At 42.9% G+C, this 21,088-nt stretch overlaps 5 protein-coding genes across 5 annotated transcripts; 4 read left to right on the top strand and 1 right to left on the bottom strand.

Annotated features, from left to right (window-relative positions):
* Positions 1–6,254: 6,254 nt before the first annotated feature.
* Positions 6,255–7,035, top strand: PAAG_06192 (ARP2/3 complex 20 kDa subunit; the record flags this gene model as incomplete). Its single annotated transcript, XM_002791881.2, has 5 exons — positions 6,255–6,257; positions 6,313–6,639; positions 6,705–6,830; positions 6,926–6,970; positions 7,027–7,035. 5 exons carry the CDS (start codon positions 6,255–6,257, stop codon positions 7,033–7,035), a joined length of 510 nt encoding a protein of 169 aa, XP_002791927.1.
* Positions 7,036–8,134: 1,099 nt separating this feature from the next.
* Positions 8,135–8,611, top strand: PAAG_06191 (hypothetical protein; the record flags this gene model as incomplete). The annotated part of the gene is made up of 1 exon (XM_002791880.2): positions 8,135–8,611. One exon carries the CDS (start codon positions 8,135–8,137, stop codon positions 8,609–8,611), a length of 477 nt encoding a protein of 158 aa, XP_002791926.2.
* A 393-nt stretch (positions 8,612–9,004) lies between these two features.
* Positions 9,005–10,876, top strand: PAAG_06190 (hypothetical protein; the record flags this gene model as incomplete). The annotated part of the gene is made up of 5 exons (XM_015845815.1): positions 9,005–9,130; positions 9,246–9,665; positions 9,733–9,795; positions 9,845–10,147; positions 10,223–10,876. The coding sequence occupies 5 exons, from the start codon at positions 9,005–9,007 to the stop codon at positions 10,874–10,876; spliced, it is 1,566 nt and encodes a 521-aa protein (XP_015700041.1).
* A 1,006-nt stretch (positions 10,877–11,882) lies between these two features.
* On the bottom strand, positions 11,883–13,031 carry PAAG_06189 (DUF207 domain-containing protein; the record flags this gene model as incomplete). The annotated part of the gene is made up of 2 exons (XM_002791878.1): positions 11,883–12,407; positions 12,507–13,031. The coding sequence occupies 2 exons, from the start codon at positions 13,029–13,031 to the stop codon at positions 11,883–11,885; spliced, it is 1,050 nt and encodes a 349-aa protein (XP_002791924.1).
* A 690-nt stretch (positions 13,032–13,721) lies between these two features.
* On the top strand, positions 13,722–17,013 carry PAAG_06188 (hypothetical protein; the record flags this gene model as incomplete). The annotated part of the gene is made up of 8 exons (XM_015845814.1): positions 13,722–14,355; positions 14,436–14,551; positions 14,621–14,674; positions 14,748–14,767; positions 14,842–14,912; positions 15,190–15,392; positions 16,191–16,331; positions 16,846–17,013. The coding sequence occupies 8 exons, from the start codon at positions 13,722–13,724 to the stop codon at positions 17,011–17,013; spliced, it is 1,407 nt and encodes a 468-aa protein (XP_015700040.1).
* Between the last annotated feature and the right edge of the window lie 4,075 nt (positions 17,014–21,088).

The raw sequence follows: 21,088 nt of genomic DNA, 5'->3' as shown, positions 1-21,088 counted from the left end.
GGCCAGCCAGAGGTCACCTACATACATATCATGACTATGTAACCCATTCACCATGTAGAGAAAGGCTCATTCAGTTATATAACTGTCTATATCAATTTGAATACCAGTCACTATGCTCATAGAGAGTTTCATGAAGTCTTCAAAGCCAGTCATTTTAACAGAGGGAATTTCAATGCACAAGAGCTTATGCTTGTTAATGTAGAATTGAGAAATAAGATCATAGACATTACATCCACTATCTATTATTACTTTAGTCAAAAAGGCATTATCTACTAGAGCATTGACAGTGAAGGGTTTGAATATCATTTTAGATTTAAATCTTCTTCATTGCTTTCTCATAAGCTTCTTATTTTGCTCCTCTCAGTGTCTTTTGATTGGAGCTACTCTTTTCCCAAATCCTCACTCATATCCACATTGTCATCATTCAGTACTAGCTCAGGGATCACCTTAGCTATCATGAGGGTGGCAGGGTGTCTGGGAGGTTTGAACAGACAGCTCTTAATCATATGACCTTCAGCTCTGCATCTCAGGCACAGGTCTTGCTCTCTTCATCAATTAACCTCTGTCTGATTTATCAATTTGATGTGGTGAGCACTTAGGGTCACAGCACCAGGAGAGAGATTCATCAGATCATCAGTAAAAGCTTGAGACTGGTTTTGTCAGTCAAGAACAGCATGACAAAGTAGAAAGTGTGGATTAGATATTGTATGATCTGAAGAAGATCTGCTCTTGTGACATTTAGACTACTGCCTTAAAGTCTTAAGCTCAAAGAATTGATGATCAACTAATCTAAGCTTCTTGCAGTAATTCTTGTAGAGAGATGATTCTCTTACACTCATCATACCTTCCTTCAGCTTCATGCTTAGAGTGGATTTCAAATACTTCTTTTTAATGTGATCATCTCATCTATGACCACTAGCTTCCAGCAGTAGCTGATTAAATTCAGGCAGAAAGTCAAAAAGAGCTCTTCTACTCTATTGTAGATTGTTGAGCTTTTGCATAGTCTTTTTCTGTCATGCAGAATCACTAAAGAGCATGTGTGTCTGCTTCAGTAAGCTCTCTACTGTGAAGTTGATCTTGTTTTTATTATTCTCAACTCAAGGGTAAACTTGAGCTGCTGCCATTTCTTCCAGTCTTGAGTACATATACCAAGCACATTCCTCATTATTACCTAAAGCTTTTCCATTGATCTTAAGTTTTGATTGAAGCTTTAGCTCTCACTGAGAGTAGTGCTTTAGATTAAAATCATCATACTTCTCACAGTTCAGTAGCTTGGTCTTTGATCTTCTGACTGTAATGAATGATTGCAGATTCAATTGAGAAAGAGTTGATGTTGAAATGTTCAAAGCTTGTTGTAGATTAGCTATTTCAGCTTGCTGAGCTGCTATTAAATCCCTGTTCTCATACTAAACCTGTTTCTACTGTTAGAGAAAGGCCATCTATTGTTGTTCAAAGCTGCTGAGGGTATCTCTGCTCATTGCTTCATGTTAATTCATTTATGTATTCATTATACAAGTTTGTCACTTTATCTCATTCAGCTAGATATTTTTAATATTACTCATTTATTTGTTAGTATGATTACTAACTCAGTCTATTCATATATCAGTGCTATCACTGAACTTTGTGATGTAGTATTTAAGACTTTCAATAGCCTATCATATGTCAGCACATTTGCTGAGCTTCATGATACAGGATTAAGACTCTCAGTGGCCTATCAATAAAAGGAGTGAAGCAATTCATAATGTAGAGGATTAAGCTCTAAGAACTAGAGGCTAGTCCTACTATATAACAAGGATAAATTGCTTGAGAAAGGGAAGAAAAGAATGAGATGAGAATATGAGCTTAAGCAAGCTCGTGTAATATGATCATATGCGCACGTGCAAATGATGGCTAGGCTGAGTCAGCCAGCCAGAGTGAATCTAAAGGTTCAGCTCCTTATAAAAAGACATCAAACTATCAGAGAAATTAGATGTTGTTGACTCTCTGAATGACTGATATTATTGTCTGCTAGAATAACTAATAAAAAATAAATCAGAAATTTTGAAGATATTAATTAATAATGATTTGAAAAATATTATTAATTTAATCTATCTGCTCAATAGCATAGAGCTAGTCAAGAATAATAAATCTAAGATATCTGTCACTAACACAAATTCTGTTCTGAGTATGTTTATGAATTACTCAAATAATTTGACAGAAGTGAAGAAGAGTTCAGATTAAAATCACTGACTTAAGACAATAAAAAAAGAAATTAAAATATTTAAGAATAAGAAGACATATATTATTATTAAGAAGATATCTGAGATGAATATACTGATAGGCAAATGAATATTTGACTATAAGTTGAATAATAGAAGTAAAATAATTTATTTTATAGTTTACTAAATGATTAAAGAATTTCTATAATAGCAGAACATTCATTACTTCAAGTTCTATGCTGTAGTCATCTCACAATTTACAAGTCACTTTCTATTCACTATATCAACTGCAAAAGATTGGAAATTGAAGTTGATTGACTATATATCAGCATTTTTGAATGATGTACTATTACAGAATAAAATGATCTATATGCAGTTATCTACAGACATTAAATATAAAAGAGAAGAACTGATAAACCTTTTTAAATAGAGTTTGTATAACATGAAGTAAGTTGCAAGAATTTAATATTTTATGATAATAAAGTATTTTATATCACTAAGATTCAGAATTTCAAAATATTATAAAGGATTTCTATTTTATTCTATCTGCAAAATCTATCTAACATTGCATATTGATGATTACAAAGTTACAGACCTCAAAAAGACAGAATTAGATTGAATATTAAGTGAGATATAGAAAAAATTTAATATAAAAGATATTAAAAAAAATAAGTTTTATCTTGAGATGAAGATCAAATATAGATTAAATAATGACTTAGCAGTCTTATAGATTCACTATATTGAAGAGATTCTTAAAGATTTTAAAATGAATAAGATTAATCTCACTAATACATCTATAATGACAGATATATGACTTAAATTTATTCTAAAGAAAGATGATGAAGTAAAAGATGAATTTACAGTTATAAGATATTATTAAAGACTTGAATTATTTCAATATTTTATATTAAATACAAGATCAAATTTAACATTTGCTATGAATTATTTGTCAAGATTCAACTTATGTTTGAATAAGAACTGCTGAGCAGCTCTGAAGAATATTCTTTACTATGTAAAGAAGATAAAAGCTCTGAGAATAGTTTATAAAAATAAAAGAGATGATAGAAATTTACAGTCAATTACTTATTGTGATTCAAATTGAGCAGATGCAGACTTTCAATATATATCAACATCTGACTATATCATCATGATTAATGGATTCTCAATATCATGATGCTCACAACATTAAACATCAACTGTAAAATCAACAACAGAAGCAGAATATATCATCACTAGTGAGACTGCATGTGAGCTTATTTGATTGAATGATATGCTGCAAGATGCAGGCCTGATGAAAGAAAAGTCAAAGATCTGCACAACATTGCAGATGAATAATAAAGATGTCATTGATCTGACAAAGAAGAAGTTCTTGACAAAGAGATTCTGTTATATAGAGATTCATTACCATATACTTCACAACCTAGTTAAGAAGGGAGAGGTGGAGCTCTCACACATAGATTCTACAATGAATAAAGCAGATGGATTTACAAAGTCTCTGCCAAAGCCAGCTTACAATGAATTTGTGAAGAAAATAGGATTGACAGAGGTCTGATCTCATTGATGAGGATGATTGATTTTACATAGTTTTGCAGCCTCTAAGGAGATGTAATGAGAATACAGATTAGAGGAATAATTGTGTGCTTTCTTTGCAAAGTTACAGTACAGAGACATAATAGAGCTTTTCCTAATAGAGAAACTAGCATCTGATTCCTGTATTTAATTTTTATTGTGGATTTGAGGGCATTCAGCAGCTAGGGGATAGGGCAGAGCTCGGGCTCACCGTGGCATGTGGGGGGTGTGTTGGAGGATTCCCCGGCTACCCGAGGTCACGTGCACCTATATATTTATTAGTTGTAGCTAGCTTGCTTAGAGTCCCACAATGTAACAAGGTTGATAACAGTCCTCTAAGAACTAGTTAGGTTAATGTAATCCACCCCCGAGCGAACCACCAAAATCATCATATTTCAACTAGCTAGAATTTAACCTGAAATATCCATACCAACAATTCCTTATTAAATTAAATTAATTTACACTAGAATTGGGACATCTTGTTCTCTTATGACCAGGCAAATTGCAATTGCTGCACTGTTGTGGAACTCCTGAGTGTGATTGAGATTCTGCAGATGGAGGCACAGGGGGTTGAATGACTGACTGTTCAATGAGTGCAGCAGCTGGAATAGCAAGCTGAGTAGCTTCCTGTCTGATTAAACCTTCTTCTTGTTGAATTCTTCAGGCAGACCTCTTGTATTTTTGCTTCTCTTTCTCATTTGCATTGAATATATTCTGACAGTGCTTCTTCATAATAGTGGTGTTGACCATCCCATATTCACAGGCCTTGATAATTTGATCAAGGTCTTCCACTAAACCTTGAGGCTGCTGGCCCTTCATAAAGCCTTTGATCTTCTTGACCTGCTGTTGCAATTCCCATGGGTTGCTAGGTGTTTGAAGCACTGAGGATGAGGTTGAATTGCTTGATCTGCTGGCTGGGGGGATAGGGATTCAGAGTTGAATATCTAGCTGCTGAATGACCTGGTCTGGTTCAAATGACACTATACCAGTAGCTCTGAAGCCACGTTGAATGTTTTGAGCTTTAAAAGCTTCCATACATGCTGCAGGGTAGGCATCTAGAAAGTCTGCCTTCTTAATGATATTGAATTCAAGTCACATTCACTGTTCAACAAGACTGCTGTATGCGTGTTTCAAAACTGCAAAAACACTCACATCTAGTGACTGCAAGAGATGTGAGCAGAGAGGAATAATCTCATTCTCCTTGCAGATGTAGTCAAATTCTGGGCTAAGATGACTGCCATGCCCATTCAGAATAAGAAGAAGATAAGTGTCAATTCTGTGTGGATTTGCAGCAGGAATAAACAGCCTAGTAAGCCATTTAACTCCTATCTCATCTGTAGTCCAGTCATTAGGGCTAACATCAAGCCTCCAGCCATCTGGAAGCCCATCAAACCAGCCTTCCTGTAGCTTCTGACCCTTAAGAATCGCATATGAAGGCAAGGCCCAGCCTGATGTGTTGACTGCCTCAATCACAGTCATCCATTCCTGATTTCCAGGCTGTAGAAGCTTTGCCCGGCCATAGCACTCACTACTATTAATAACCTTAGTAGTGGCACAGAGCCCCATTGCAAACCCAGTCTCATCAAAGTTGTATATATCTTCAGACACAATCCCATGCTCAGCAATTGTATCCTCCAAGGTCTTAAACCAAGCCTGAATAACTCTTATATCCTCACATTTAGCTCACTCATGATTATAGTGTCTGGAATAGTGGCAATGAAGCTCTGTACAGTGTTTAATCAGCTTGCAGATCCAGTTCTTGCCAACCTGGGGGGCAGAGGTTGAGGCGGAGGTTGAATGCTGGAGTTTAAGAAGATGATTGGCCATATTCTCAACAAATGCTGACAGAGGGGGTATTCCTTGTTTTGCCAGATCTAGAATCCACTGAACTAGCTGATTCTCTTCAGACTCAGTTAATTTGATTGAATTTGCGCGCAGATTCACGCGTGCAGGTCAGCCATTAAGTCTATGGTGTAGAATAGCATATGGGACCTCATGAAGACATGCAGCTTCATGATTTGAGGTAATTTCATTATTTTTTAAAGCTTTTATCATGAGTTCAATTCTTCCCTCTATTTCTATAGAGTTTCTGGCATTTTTATTGCGAATTGGTGGCATTCTCATGCGTTGAAGTGGGTGGGTTATAAAGTTGAAGCTTTTTTGGATTTGATAGTTCGCTCGGGGGTGGATTACGTTAGTTAACATTAGTTATTAACTAACTAACATGCAAACAGTGCAAACGCCGCCATTTGCCCTTTATTTCCAAAACCATCGCAATCGGCACCAACTACCACGAGACCCAGCAACGAGCCTGACAATGAGTGCGAAGTATTAAAGATCTTGCCGTGCTCCCCTCTAGTTCTAGTTATGCAGAAGCACGGCAAGCTGTAGTCTCAATTCATCAACTACCGTGCAAATCTCTCCTTTCCCACCTTACCCTCATCCCGATCACCCAAAATCAACGGCTAACAGCCCACTTCCAGCATCATGGTATATCTATAACCCCGAGCGTCTCCATCTAAGTACTCAGCTAATCGCAAAATAGTCCCAATCTTTGCGCCCGTACCTTCAGTGTGTCCGATCTTCCCTCACAGCCGCCCTCGCAATCTCCAACTTTGCTTCCCAGACAGCGGAACGGCATAATGTCCCAGAAGTGGAGGCAGCTACTTCGCCGGAAGTCCTACTAAATCCTCTCACGATCGCGCGCAACGAAAACGAGAAAGTCCTTATTGAACCAAGTGTGAACAGTATCAGAGTCAGCATTCGGATTAAACAGGCAGATGAAATCGAGAATATTCTAGTACACAAGTTCACGAGGTTTTTGACCCAAAGGGCGGAGGCTTTTTTCATTCTGCGACGGAAGCCAGTAAAGGTCTGCTCCCCTTGACATGGCGCATAATTCTGAATGGGAGCCGCCGTGGTTAACACATTATCTAGGGATACGATATTTCATTCTTGATTACCAATTTCCATACAGAGGCTATGTTGAAACATAAACTGGTTGACTTTATTATAGAGTTTATGGAGGAGGTAGATAAGGAGATATCGGAAATGAAACTCTTTGTGCGTATCAAGTCTCCACGCTCGATTATGTGGACTTCCTGCCTACTCTTATGTAAACATATTTTGTCTCGTCTGGCTAACGGCTGGCAATCTAGCTTAACGCTCGCGCGAGATTTGTGGCGGAATCCTTTTTGACACCGGTAAGCATAGCTACCACCTCCAGTGTCTTATCCGCGTACTAACAAGGCGATACCAGTTCGATTAATGTTATGCCTTTAAAATTTCACAGTAATGGCTTCGATGTGACTTGTTTTTTCCCAGTGCCTTAGTATATATCTCCTCTCGAGTGATAACTCGGAATGTGTTATCCCTCCCGAAGCCTTTCCACTTTGTGTAGATCACAATTGAAGATCCCAATTACATTTTGGTGTCGGAGCCTCTGTTCTAAAGAAGCATAAATTATGCTCCTAACATAATTTAGTATTCCTTTGGTTTCTATCTGCTCCCGCTGCTCTACCATTCTCCGTCACGGAGCTTCTGTCAGTGAACCTTTTAGTTCTCAAACTCATTTCAATGCTCTCAGAAAGGTATGATGTTCTATGGGCTGGTCCGTTTTCGAAATACCCAAACCCCCTTAGTTGCCCAGCGAATGTACGGAAGACGTTTCATCAAGGTCATATCCCTATTCTCTCTGTTTTATACCCTCAGCGATGAGAACTGATCTGTGTCCTCCGCTTCGCCTCCTGGAAAAATGGTTCCTTCCGCCAGTCATATCACTTGTAGCAAAACATTCCAGTGTAGAAAAAGGAACAGAGCTTGGCCTTTGTAAAAGGAACAAGGAGCTTCTTCAATAGCATTCATATATTGCCATTGTTCACAAAGGCAATTGCACATCTGCTGTCAGCCCCAGACTTTTGCTATGTTGCTGCAGTCCAGCTGCCCACCCCCTGACCCTCCCCCCTGTGATGCTCATGTCAACTAAGCATCTGTCCTTGATATCTCTCGGCGACCAGCTAACTGCTAAGCAGCCTGCAAACAATATTAATTAGTTTGTTTTACTTTTTTTCCCCCTTCTGACCCTCCTCTCTTTCTTCTCTTCTCTTCTCTCTGCTATACCTCAACAACAAATCCGGGTTAGCTTCCATTTCGGCGCCGCTGTCGGATGTGTAGTCCCTGCTGCTTTCAGTCGAATCCTTTTTCAATGAAACAGCTCGTTTTCCACCTGGTAAATTTCGCATCTCAACTGCACATGAATATACAGAACACTGACACGAAGTTTGTGGCATGAGCTTTCCTTCCATGTACAAGATGTTGACCGTGATAGGGCTCAATGACACGAGTATCCCCCAAGTTCCCCGTATTCAATGCCATCAATAGCCCACTGGGAAGATGATATGGAACCCGAGAGCAATTTCCAGCTTGACGAATCTCCAATGACAAATTCAATGGCGATGGAGCTGGGACCACAGCTCCAAACACTGAGATTAGTATCAGTTGCAGCGGTGAAGGGAACCATGGCCGCAGGCGATGAACTTGCCAGCTATGAAACGGAGGACTTGGACTTAGACGCTGAAATTGACTTCGATGAGACGTTCGACTCGGCCTCAGTCAATTCAGATGGATCAGAGGTCGAAGCTTTCCCTGATTTTGTTGACGATGAGAGCTTCCAAGCTGTGGAACAGAGCCAGCCAGAGCCTAAGGGCAGTGATCCCCCAGCCTCTTCTCACGCCCTTCAAATTAACGACACTCCACAGCTTCCCCCAAAGTTCGTTGATTGGTGCCCTTACAGTATCCAGATGTTTCTTGTGTATTATTCTTGCAAACATCACATGGCCCCCTGAGGCGACTTATGCGAGGATGCCATATATGCGGGGAGGTCTGTTAGTGCACAGCCAGTGGGTTGAGAAAGGTAAAATGAATCCAATTCCAATCCTGAAGAAACCAGATTCTCGAGCGGTTCTCCTTCTCTTGAATCTGCTGGAGATAATATGTGGAATACACTGCCAGTGAATTCCATTCGATTGACGCCAGAGGGAGTCACTTTGTTGGTGTTCCCTCTCGCACAATGGCACAAACCCACGATGATTCTTCTGTAACTACAGTGACGTCTGGAGAACGCGCTCGTACATCTTCGTTTTCGCCTCCTTGTCTTGCTTTTCAACTTCCATCCCACAACAACATCGACAACAACACTTTGAGCCGGAACAAATTGAAACCTACCTCTAATAGCAAAGATGACAGCTACACATACCACCAGAGCCCATGGTAGCCACCTAGCTAGCTATCTGCATGCGATGCCGTTCGAAGATGGGACGAGCAACAGCAAGCCACCCAAATTTGGGGTCATCAAGATCACCAATGTAAGTGCCAGACTAACAGTCCCTTGTATTCGTTTTTTTCTCGTTCTCTCTCATTCCACATCAAGTGCCAAGATGGACATGCCTGTTATCTAGAGTCATGCTAACATGACTCTAGATCCCTTATGCGGTGACGAAGCACGAGGTTTTGCAGTTTCTTGGACGTAACGCCAGTCCCTTGACTCCTGACTTGGGATATCCTGTTCACATCATCATGGAGCGTTCGACTGGCAAGACCATGGACTGCTATGTTGAATTTCCCACCATTCCTGATGCGGAGCGCACCCTTAGCTGGGTCAACCGTTGTCTAGAGAACTTCCAGTCACCCAAGTTGGGTAATCGTCACGTTATAGTGAGGCTTAGTAGCCAGGACGAGTTGCTTAATGACCTTTTCCCTCGTGCAAAATGTGTTGAGTGGAGAGATGGTGTCCCGTACGTGGATAATTCCAAAAAGGACAAGTATTGCTCTGGATTTCAGGGGTTCTTGACCGGAGAAGAAATCTTCTGCACTGTGCGACATGCTGAGGTTCCTAATCGCGTACGTATCCGACCTCAATCTGCTGCGCGTCCTGATCCTAACCAAAAATTAATCATCGTTTGTACAGTCCCCTTACTGTACAAAATGTCTTCAGCGCCCGTATGAGAATATGACAAGCACCCTGCACAAGGTAAGCTTCACTTTCATCAGCTTTTGATGGTTTACTAATCCCATTTCAGTATCCCTGGTATGCAACACATTGTTTCACCGTGGAAGATCGCAATCAGCTTTTTTCTGCTACATTTCGTCTACTTCATGCACTGGTGCCGAAAGTCGAAAGGGGAAGAACCATCGGGCTCGATTCACGCGTTGTTGAGGATTTGCTGCGAGCGGGACTTCACTGCCCCGTCTTTAATAACCGCCAGAAATTTGTTCTGAACATTGCTGCAAAGAACTGGAATGGCCCTAAATCTCTCTATTCGCGTTACTGGCCGTTTGACACTCTGGTCCAAAAGAATAATGCTAGTGAGGAGTTGGTGATGGTATAGATCTCCTCACAAATTGAAAACCTCTTCTTATGCTGACTTTTGCTCTCCCTTCGCCCTCCCCCCCAACAGGAATATGCCGAACTGATTGCTGCTGGTGTTGGCAGCCAGAATCCTGCTTGCAAGATACCTATTAATACCTGGAATCCTGTTATGCATGCTGGTTCTCCATTTGGCAAGATCTGGATTGAATGGGGATGGGGCAATACCCATCATAAGTGGAACGACGCAGTAGAATATGAGAGAGGTGCTTTGAGTCGACTCATTGCTGAGGGTCTACAGGTGAAAAATAATGCCGAAAATGAAACACTCCCTGTTGTATCCACAACCTCATCAACCTCAATTTCCGTGGGTAATGTACCTGCAGCCGGAGGTCCAACAGCGGCTGGACGTAGCAATGTAGGATCGGTCCCCACCTTTCGTTTCCCCATTCGCCTCGCCCATAACGTGCACCGCCATACCAGCTCTGCACCGATCAATTTAATCCGCGATCTGAACCCTGCCAATACGTCTAGACTTACCAACGATGATCCCCATTCTGTCCAGCCTCGTCCGCGTCCGCATTCCAACTCCATTTCAGGAACCTCTGAGAAAACTATCACCCATAATAATATTTTCGGGTCAGTTGGTGGTAAAATCCGTCGTCGCAACCGTGCTGCAACTGCTGGGAGCCGCCACTCCCCAGTTTTTGAAGTCGATGAGGATCACTATGCAAATCTCGTATGATACGTCCGCATTCAACATGGTTTTGTTGATGATTGCATTCCTTTGATGAACTCAGGAAATTTCTTAACTTTTTTTGCTTTCTTTTTTTACCTCCCATATTTCTTTCGAACTGTATCTATTATCTATGGATGGGTCCAGTTACCAGGTATTCAGTTGCCTTCATCAGCCTGGCATATGAAAGCTTCCGATTTGCGTTATGATCTTGTTTTACTTGTACACAGGATGGAGGACAACAAAATCTTCCTGGAATTTTTCTTGAATTTTTATGTTTGGTAAATAGGGAAGGAAAAAGCTTGAAGATATATTTTTTGAAGTCGTCGCATTTTCTTTTTTGCCTGTCCAAAAATGCCCTCTTGCGTATTTCCTAATCAGAGAAATATCCTGGTGACTTTTTTCTATTTCATTTTCTTTTCTTTTCTCTCTCGAGTCCCACATTTTACTTTTCTCCTTCCCAGGGGCTTCTATTCAACGTCAAAGAAGAATAGGGAGATGGGATAGTTCTGGCATTCGACGATGTGCAAGGAGAAAGCAAAACTGGCGGGCATTTGTTGATAAAACTGCGTGACGTACTCCGATTCCCTCAGCATTATTTGCTACCTTTGAATCTTCATTCCTCGACAAAACATGACTGAATCCCAGTCCTTGGACTTTCATCTTACGTTCGAAGCCTCTCTTGTTAATTTTGAATGGATGAGGCAGAGTTGTTAAAACGTAGCAAGTTTAGTTCGATCGTTAGGTTCTCGAGCAACAAAAGTTCGCATAACCTGTCTGTTCCAACTGCCAGTGTATCAACTGCACCTACAATTGAAACCTGGAATGGTCTGTTGGGCGATGTAAACTGTAGGAGACATCATTTCATAACATCCCGAATGCTCGAATATATATGTTGCATTAGTAATAAAGGGGGCTTCTGTTGTCGGTGTTTAAAGTAGCTAAATTTTTGCCAGTAATTACCAACGACAGCTGTGAAGACAACATGCACCCTGGACCTCCTTGTAAATTCATATCAAGAAGGTAGCATTAACGATTCATCATCCTCGCTATGCGTATCAGCAGCTGTATCACCACGATTTTGAAGAGCACGCCTTTCCTCCGAAGCAGCTTTACTCCGCCTTAAACCCTCCTCTCGCTTTCTCAGTCTCCGCGCTTCGGGATTCTCCCATCCAGCTTTCCTCGACGAAATATCGCCAGGACGACCTAAACTGAGCTCGTGCAATTTAGCCCAAAATCTCTCTCGGCGATCGGAATTTATCTTGAACCGCTCATTGGCAGTTGCAAGCAACATGCGGAGGTAGTCTTCAGAAACCAAGCTTCGAGCTGCGCCTTCATTTTCATTTCCATGGTGATGTTGGTGACAGCCAATAATGGACTCCAGGGCAAGTCCGGATGACCGTACCGCCACGATTGGATACGCTTCGGTATCATCTAGGCATCGCAGGCTTTGTATGCCACTTTCTCGAAAGCCTGCTGCTGTGGCGGCTGCAAGGACTGGCTGGGCATGTTTCAGGGAAGATGCCATGATGTGGAGAATCTATGAATACGCCGTTAGACATGGATTTACACAGTTCGAGCGGATTGGGAGGCATAAACAAGGAATCCAACTTGAAACCAACAAAGCAAGAAAACTAACCATGGGTTCGAAATGAAAGCGGACAAGCCTCGAACTTCCCGGATGAGCTATTGGGCCAATTTCCCCATCTCTGGAAATCAGATTAAACAGTTTATGAAGAGAAGTTCCTTCGATCGCCAAATCTATCTCTACCGGTTCATGGGATACAAAGAGCCATTTCCCGTTACCCTTCCCTCCTGTGGGCGCAAACTGTGTTTGACGTTGTTCTGAACTCTCCCTGTCCTCCTCCTCTTCTTTCATGATCTTAGAATCATCTCCTTTAATAGATGTGCCTTTGTTACTTCTTCCCCCCGTTCCATTGCTTTCTCTTCCCTTTCCCATTCCTTCTAAGAACACACTAATTCGTCCGGCACAGCTGCTCGTTGTCACTAAGCCCTGTATCTGATTGATATTGTGGATCAAATCGCGAATGCCCGCATCCACGGACCCCTTGGGTGATAGATCTGTGTATTCCTCATCTGGCACCGACAGAACTTGTAGAATTTTCTCCTTTCTCACTTCAAAGCCTGGGATAGGAGTGGACATGTCTCCGCGGCTTATTTCCATTTTCTTCTAAAGTAGTTAACACAGAACTGGGTTCTGCAGAATCAAAGGCAAATTGGAATTCCAAACCGGCTTCGCTCTTGGAATGATTTGGGCGATTCTTTGACCGGTATTCGTTTTCTTGACTGAGTTCGTTCAGCGTAGTAATGCATAAAGCGAGGATATACCTGCAAACAGCCAAATGGCGGTAACTACAACTTTAATAACAGCTGCTGTAACTATTTGACAAAAACCACCAACCACCGCAGAAATTCCAATTCCTTTTTCTGTCCCGCATCTTCGAGAAACAAAACAGCAAGCAGTACAGACCATAGAAGAAACATCTCTCTGGTCTATGCAGAATCACCCAGCACAAGCGCTTTCAATTATTTAGTTGGGCGCTAATAGTTGCAGCTTTCTGCCGCCCTGGCTGCTCAGAAAACGAAAGGATGGCTATTAACTATCCCTTGCGTCAAAATACAGCCACAGAACAGAGAGCCCATGGAAAGTTGGAAACGCCAGCCAGCCGCAATGATTCAAGTTCTTTTGACGAATAACTAGTTAAATAACCTTGTGTCCTCGTTCCTCAAAACTGTTTAACTAAACATATAATACAATTGATGTCTATGTGCCATTGCGGATTCTAGAACGCCGTATATAAAACAGAAAAACTTGCCACAAACGCCCACAAAGATGTCCAGACGTTCCTCCCGCCTCGTTCTCCAATCATCGTCCGTTGAACAGCAAAAGAAACGAGCCTCCGACGACTCCTCCCCTTCTCCCTTCGAAACAAGCAGGGAGACAAAACGCCAAAAGTCCTCCAAGACTAAAGTCTCCGCACGTGGATCGAAACCCGCCAAATCTACAGAAGGGAAAAAGAGCAGATATTTTAAGAAACAGGTGCCGGAAAACCTGGATCTGGAGTCATCGGAGCTATCTGAGGCGGCTTCTGCTACAACATCAACTTTCGAAGAAAGCAAAGCGGACTCGGTTGACGTCCCGTCAATTACGGATGGGTCGGAATCGAATCCAAAACCACAAAAGAAGCGTGGTGATTGGGGTTGGGCAGGAGGACGGAAGAGAAAAACTACAGCTGCACGGGACTCCAAGGAGACAGGTGCTGGTTCCTCTGCTGCCCAAAGGAAAGGAAATGAGTTATGGCGGGAGGGTGTAAAAGCTGGTCTGGGACCTGGGAAGGAAGTCTTTATCAAGCTTCCCAAAGCTAGGGATGCTGGTGATACGCCCTACAAGGATGGTACGATCCATCCAAATACACTGCTGTTCTTGAAGGATTTGAAGGAAAATAACGAGCGGGAATGGTTTAAGAGTGAGCACAATAAACCAAAATGGGGGGATGTTAAAAAGTGTTTTGTTCAAATGTGTTCTAACGATGGTCCTGTGGAACAGTGCATGATGCGGATTTTCGGACTTCGAAGCGCGATTGGGACACGTTCGTTGAAAGTCTCACAGAGAAGATCATGGAGAAGGATAGCACGATTCCAGAATTGCCTGCCAAAGATCTGGTATTTGCGCAACATGTCGCCATAACCTCTTCTCCTATAACTAACTAGCTCCCTTTTGGGATCTTGAAGGTATTCCGTATATATCGAGACATCAGATTCAGCAATGATCCCACTCCATACAAAGTATGTCCCACCAGAAATCAGTATCAGTGAAGTTGTTTCTCGGGATGTGGATTATGGCTAATGCATTCCGAAGCCACACTTTTCGGCTGCATGGTACGCATCTCTCACGTTAACTGGGCTAGCTTTATGCCACAGCTAGCGAGGGGAACGGAACTGACAAATATTAGGTCTCGAACTGGGCGGAAGGGCCCATATGCCGCATATTACGTGCATTTGGAGCCAGGGAAATGCTTTATTGGTGAGTTATACCATCTGTGAATTTCCGCATCCATGTTGCAGAACCAATGTCTCCATCAAACAACATCCCATCTCAGTTGATAACTCTTTCTCGTTCTCTCCATCAAATCCAACGTTACCTGTGTCCCTTACATGGCTGCGGCCTTGTGATTATCGGCTGGATTGGTCCCATATTATGTTTGCTGTCAAAATCGGCGTAACGGGATGTTGTTCGACGACAGACTGGACACGAGGGCGCTGCAGGAACCTATCGTTATCCACTGACCATTTCTACCCAGGCTCGGGCCTCTGGCATCCAGAAGCTGATAAACTTGCGCTGCTTCGCCAAGATATTGATCAGAATTCACGACGAATCAAGTCCATATTGAATGCACCTGATGTTCGAAAGGAGATTTTCGACGGCGTTCCAAAGAACGAGAAGGAGGCTGTTTTGGCGTTCGTTGGTCAGAATCAGGAGAATGCACTCAAAACCAAACCCAAGGTAAGAAGAGAATTTTTGCCTCGTAAACCCATGGATAAATCACAGAGGAGGGCCTTACTGGTTCATTTACGCTTGCATCGTCGCCGCCCCTGGCATTTTCGATCTCCAAACTATGTATATTCCATCATCACATTTAACAAGTCCAAGACACATGACATCAACTCGACCGTTTTCTGAAATCTTCAGTTGGAGTTGGCAATCTTATATCCGATGTTGAGGCAGTCTTCCGGCGGGTTGTGAAACTTCAGCCTGGCATCACCCAACGACGGCGTTAACTACATCAACACCAAAACCTAGGGTCCTTTTTATCATTTGCATCCTGCCGCTTGTAATCCAGGACTAGTTAGCTTGTCGGGGCCGTTCGTTGTTGATAACAGAACAAACGGTCAGATCGGTGGTTGACCGCTGAGGTTGCTCCCGCTTCAACAGTCTCAGAAGCCGTTGGATTTTAAAGCCAGAAACAAGATTCACGATATTTCATCCGATAAACAACCAACTAAACAGGATTGTTGCTGATACTCCCATTGTACCGCTCTGGGGTAAAGTCTGGAAAGTTGATGGAATTTCCCGCCGCGTCCCAACGGTTTGGCCTCTCTCTCGCCTAAACGTCGTAGCGGGTTAGGCATTTGCCACCCCTTACGGAAACCCCCCCTGAACCTTTTTGGCCCCAGAGTTTACGCTATCGCTTGCTTTGTCCTAACCATCTGTTCCGCTCCTAATTTTGGTCATTCACGGGCGAAAATACTGATCGGTGACACTGAGACAACTGGAGACTAACACCTCCCTTTTTTGAACTAGGGATACGATGCAGATAATAAAAACATTGACCTTCTACGGCTCCGCGGTTTCACCATCAACAAAAAACTTCAAGACAAAGACTTGTTAGGCCCGAAGGCCCTTGATAGGGTCGCACGTATTGTTGGGATTATGGCACCTTTCGTAAGACCTTCCTTTCCACTTTTTTTTCCCCCCCCCTACTCCATCAACCAGGACTAGCCGAGAACGGCCCTTTCCTATGACTCCCCCCGTCCCCTGCACCAAGACCACATTGTTTTCGTGGACGGCCCACGCCGTTAACCAGACATCTCCACCCCGCGACGCGGCTCCCCGTTTCAGTGGTTGGAGTTTTCTGGCGGTTTGTTCTCCACCTTCGGGTGGCGAATACTGACCCTTTCATCCTTCATCACTGCTTCGCTCTATGGTCGTAAGGCAGCATGGCGGATTGGAAATACTAGCAAGCGTCGACCAATTTTCAGGCATTCTTGCATCCCGCCTCAGGGCCCCGCCAGCCTAATTACTTGACTCCACTACCCCTATGCTGAAAAACTTGTTCAGTAAAAACGTGTTGGCGAAGAGTTACACACAATACTATCTACCTCATCATCGTATTGACTACGATGTCAAGCTCGATGGTTTGGCAAGTCATTGGGCTAACATGGATAATTATTGACAGGTCACATACTTGAACAGCGTCGTGATGCCCGATCCTCCCGGCCATTCTGATAATGAAGGTTATGATGATGATGATGATGATGATGATGAAAGCGGTAATGGGGATGAGGTCGAGGAAGGTGCTGACCAGGGAGACACTGATTCTAGTGTGGTTAGCGAACCTGAGTAGAAATGCTCTTATCATTGGAGAGGTATCATAAGATAGTCCAATACCGATGCCCCCTAACTATATAGTCTCCATTTTATACGACAAAAATGATTCTGTGCTATTTGGGGAGGACTATTTGGCGATTTCCTCTTTTGCAGGCCATCAAGACACTGGTGTACCCATCCTGGATGCAACAGGACCATGCTGCTCTTGGCTTTGGAGTGTTTGATCCGCAATCGCATTCTGACATATTTCACGAATTGATACAACTTTTTGATTCTACCTTACCAAATCCGGATGCACACAGCACACAATTCAAACACTAGACAAGTGACCCTCATTCTCACCATCATTCGTGTGTTGAAAGGCTCTTACTAAATCCAAATGAACCTGTGCATCATACAATGCATCCCGATCTACAGTATTATTATCATACGATTCCGTTGTTGATATGGTACGCCTCACAAACACCATCCCGCCGGCAGGGCCGTCTGGTCTTATCCAGACTGTCCCTTTTAAACTTGTGACAGCTTGATTACTCGGTAGTTGCATCGGGGGCTTTGAAAAACTGGTTCCATGAAAATACAAAAAGGAATATAGGACAGGTTTATGCTCAAAAAAGGTTGACATACTCCACCCTCATTCGCCCTCATTTGATCGTTTTCGTTCTTGTGCAAGGATCCATTTGTGTTCATCCCTGTCTTTCTTCATCCGTTAACCCCCCACAGCTTTTTGATTTCTCTCTCTTAAGTAAAAAGCATACCACTAGTTACACGGTCTCCCTGAAACCCTGTCAGTGTTTAAACCTTGGGAGCCGGAAGAAAAGTAATTGCGGGCCGTGCTCTCGTGGGTGGGTTTGCAGACGAATTACTTGGCGCAAAACTACATACCATTCAATTTTGGCATTCTTGCCACGTCTCCCAAAGTTCGTACCGTGTTCTCCATCAGGTGTCCATTGGCTTATGAGAGTTAAGGATCTTAAGGATTTCAAGGATGAGGAATGAATAGACCTATCTCACGCAATGGATGGAAATAAATATGGCGGACTAGGAGTGGTTGAAAACGATGCTGCTCACATGAAAGAGACGATGGATATCCACACAGTGTTTCTTGAAACATGAGCACAGGCGTCAGCAGCTTGTTCTCATTTGTTGTTCATAACTATCAATGCCATACCTAAATACCAACGACAAGTGAGTTATGTGTTTTGGTAGAGCATATCTCCACTTTTGATGTAAAACCTAAGCCATGGGCCTTTTGTCATAACTCGATTTTCCAAGTCACATTGTGTTGCATCGACACCATTTGAGCGATGGGAAAGGATTACATGCTAACTCCCCTCCACTACAATACGTAATAAAAACAGTGAGATTCATCATGCTTGTTGTTGCTCCTACCATTGAACAGAAATATCAACTAGCCATTGGTAAAATGGCCTGCGCAACACTGGACAGATCTGCCAACAAGAGACGAGATCTGGTATGAGAAAGGGGTTCGGTTACTTGGGCGCGGGGGAAAATTAAATGGCAGAGTTGTTGGAGGTTCTATTGAAAGGTTTGATGTTCTGCAGGAGAATTCTCAATTCAGGTCTGGTTGTAGAGCTGGAAAGAAAAAGAAGAGCAAATTTTTCTAAATGGATATGCAGGATGCACTGCGTAGTTGGCGGTACAGTACATGGCTAGATTATTCTAGTTCTATGCTGCATATGCCTCCCTCTATGTTCCTCTTACCCCTATCTGTCTTGACGGTCAAAGAGAAACCCTGGTTTTAACGTACCTTCACCATTTGCTTTTTTGTCAGGATGCAGATGGATCCATCCACACGCAAAACGGCCATCCGGGGAGATACCTCATGCACATTGGACATGTCCATGTGCATGGACAAACTCCCACCTTTTCAATTTTTAACAGGAAATTGATGCCCAACAACGACATCAAATGCATTATTCATGGATGCTACAGTATGGTTTCTAAAAAGGCCAATGGCCTCTCCCGTCCGTCCCGCTCCCGCTCCCACAAGCACACGGTTAAAGCACAACATAAAATCTCAGTGTCTTCTGATCCTGTTTATCCTTGTTGCCCAGGTTAAGGAAAAAGCGAGGGTAGTACGCGCATATGCTATCCTCCTCTTCATCGCATTATTCGACGTGCCCTTTTTTGTTCGCAGAACAATCTCTGACGGGGTAAAATGTACGACGTAGTAATGTGCGCGATACGAGCAGCCACGTATGCCTTGTATAGCATTTCTTTCGACAAGGCTGTGTGCAGCGGGCACTTGTGACACATATAGCCAGCAGACATTTACAACTGATCTGATGCAGGGAAGTCGGGTCCACAGGAAAAATGGGGGGTAGAGAACAATGCGTATTGTATGTGCAGACATTGAAGGCGATTTTGGGTCTTTGAAGGATAAATGTGAGATGAATTAGTAATGATATGCACTGCAGTTAGTGAATTAAATAGAAGTATCATAGTATATGCTATATGGCAAAACGGATTATAGGGGGTAGGAGTTTTCAGCTTTGACAGCGAAGAATCGCAGAGATTCGTCGTAGCTATGGATGGAGTTCTTCCAAAATATCCTTCCAGATACGGGTGCAGAGGAAGATGAAAGCCTGAAAGGACTTCACTGCTATATGTACACGTACCTAACTCCCAAGTTTAAATATTAACGTTTTGAATCCAGTCATCGGCTTTGTCGATTGCAGCCATGCATATATATGACTGCATATCGGCCCATCTCGGATGGGGGGGAGCATGCTCAGACTCCAATTTTGATATCCGATATCCCAATTGCCTCCACTGATTTTGGCATGTTAACCGTTCAGCCAGCAGAAAAAGAGAGAAACAAGAAAACTGCTGTTGCTGATACGGCAATCGATCATTCGACACAGGTCAAGGTGAGGGGAAAAAGTCGTTGGCTGAACTCTCTCAAATATCACGGTTCTAATTCGTGCCTTGTCTTTCTCTGAACTGGTGGCTTTATCTTGCAGAGACGAAGATCAGGAGAGTGTTTGATGCTGAGCAGCCTGGCGGCTGCTCTGCTACCTGAACCTGAATGTTGGCAAGGCCACTGATCCGGGACGGAAATCCCGGTTTGGTTCTGCGCCCACAATGCTCACAGGATAATTCTAGCGATCCTCACAAGTAATTTGCTGTCTTGGTGTGCTCCACATTGTGAAGAAACGGAAAGAAAGAGGAATGAGCGTATGGTGCCAGATTTTGACAGGTCATACATGCATAACGTATATGTATATGGCCTGTACTCCGTACACCTATGAATCTTTTAAAGGAAAGATCTGATTTTACAATTGGACCGTATTTTCCGTCTTTGACGGAAGAAACACAATAATGAAGTCTGACAATAAAAATAGACATTGCACTACTGCATGATGGATTTGAAAATAGTACGGAGGATTTACGAAACAATTAAATAGTGAGCGCCTCGAGCTGTCAGTCAATCTCTAAATTGCTGTCGGAAAACAGGCGCAAAAATGTCTTGACCCGAAGTTCATTCCACTCTCGACCACCTCCACCATTCTCCGGACTATCGGTTTCAGAGTCTTGATTTCGCTAAGGAACGGATAGACAAGTTGTCAAAACTCCATTGGAAGGAAAGAGGAGAGAAAAGAAAACAGCAGAAAAGAAGATCTTTTGCTGATCTGTGCACAAAGTTTCGCCTGGTTGTGCAAAGTATGACATATCTTATTTTAATTTTCCTTTTTCTTTTTCTTTTCTTTTCTGTTTTTGGGCGAAGTCAAGACCCAACGGAGGAACAAGTGCAGAGGAGTAAACCCCGGGCTCTCTGGGATTCCGATTATCCAGGACAATGAAATATCGAGGCTTGGCCAATGGGGCGGCCATTTTGTGGCATCGCACTTCTGGACGCACATTGGCTGCCTGCAAAGCACATGACCGAAATCATATGCGGGTCTAGGCGGGAGGACAGGGATAATGTGTGGTTTAAGTTTGCCGTGGAACGCGAGCTAGGAGGAAACGAGACGCTGCAGCAAAAGTAGTAAAGAAGTAGAAAAAGGAAAAGGAAGGGGAAGGGGAGGCGCAAACTTAACACACATAAAATTCAAAAAAGAAATATA

Source organism: Paracoccidioides lutzii, assembly GCF_000150705.2.
Source record: "Paracoccidioides lutzii Pb01 unplaced genomic scaffold supercont2.17, whole genome shotgun sequence".
In the NCBI taxonomy this organism is placed as follows: domain Eukaryota; kingdom Fungi; phylum Ascomycota; class Eurotiomycetes; order Onygenales; family Ajellomycetaceae; genus Paracoccidioides; species Paracoccidioides lutzii.
This window is presented reverse-complemented; position numbering and strand designations above follow the sequence as displayed.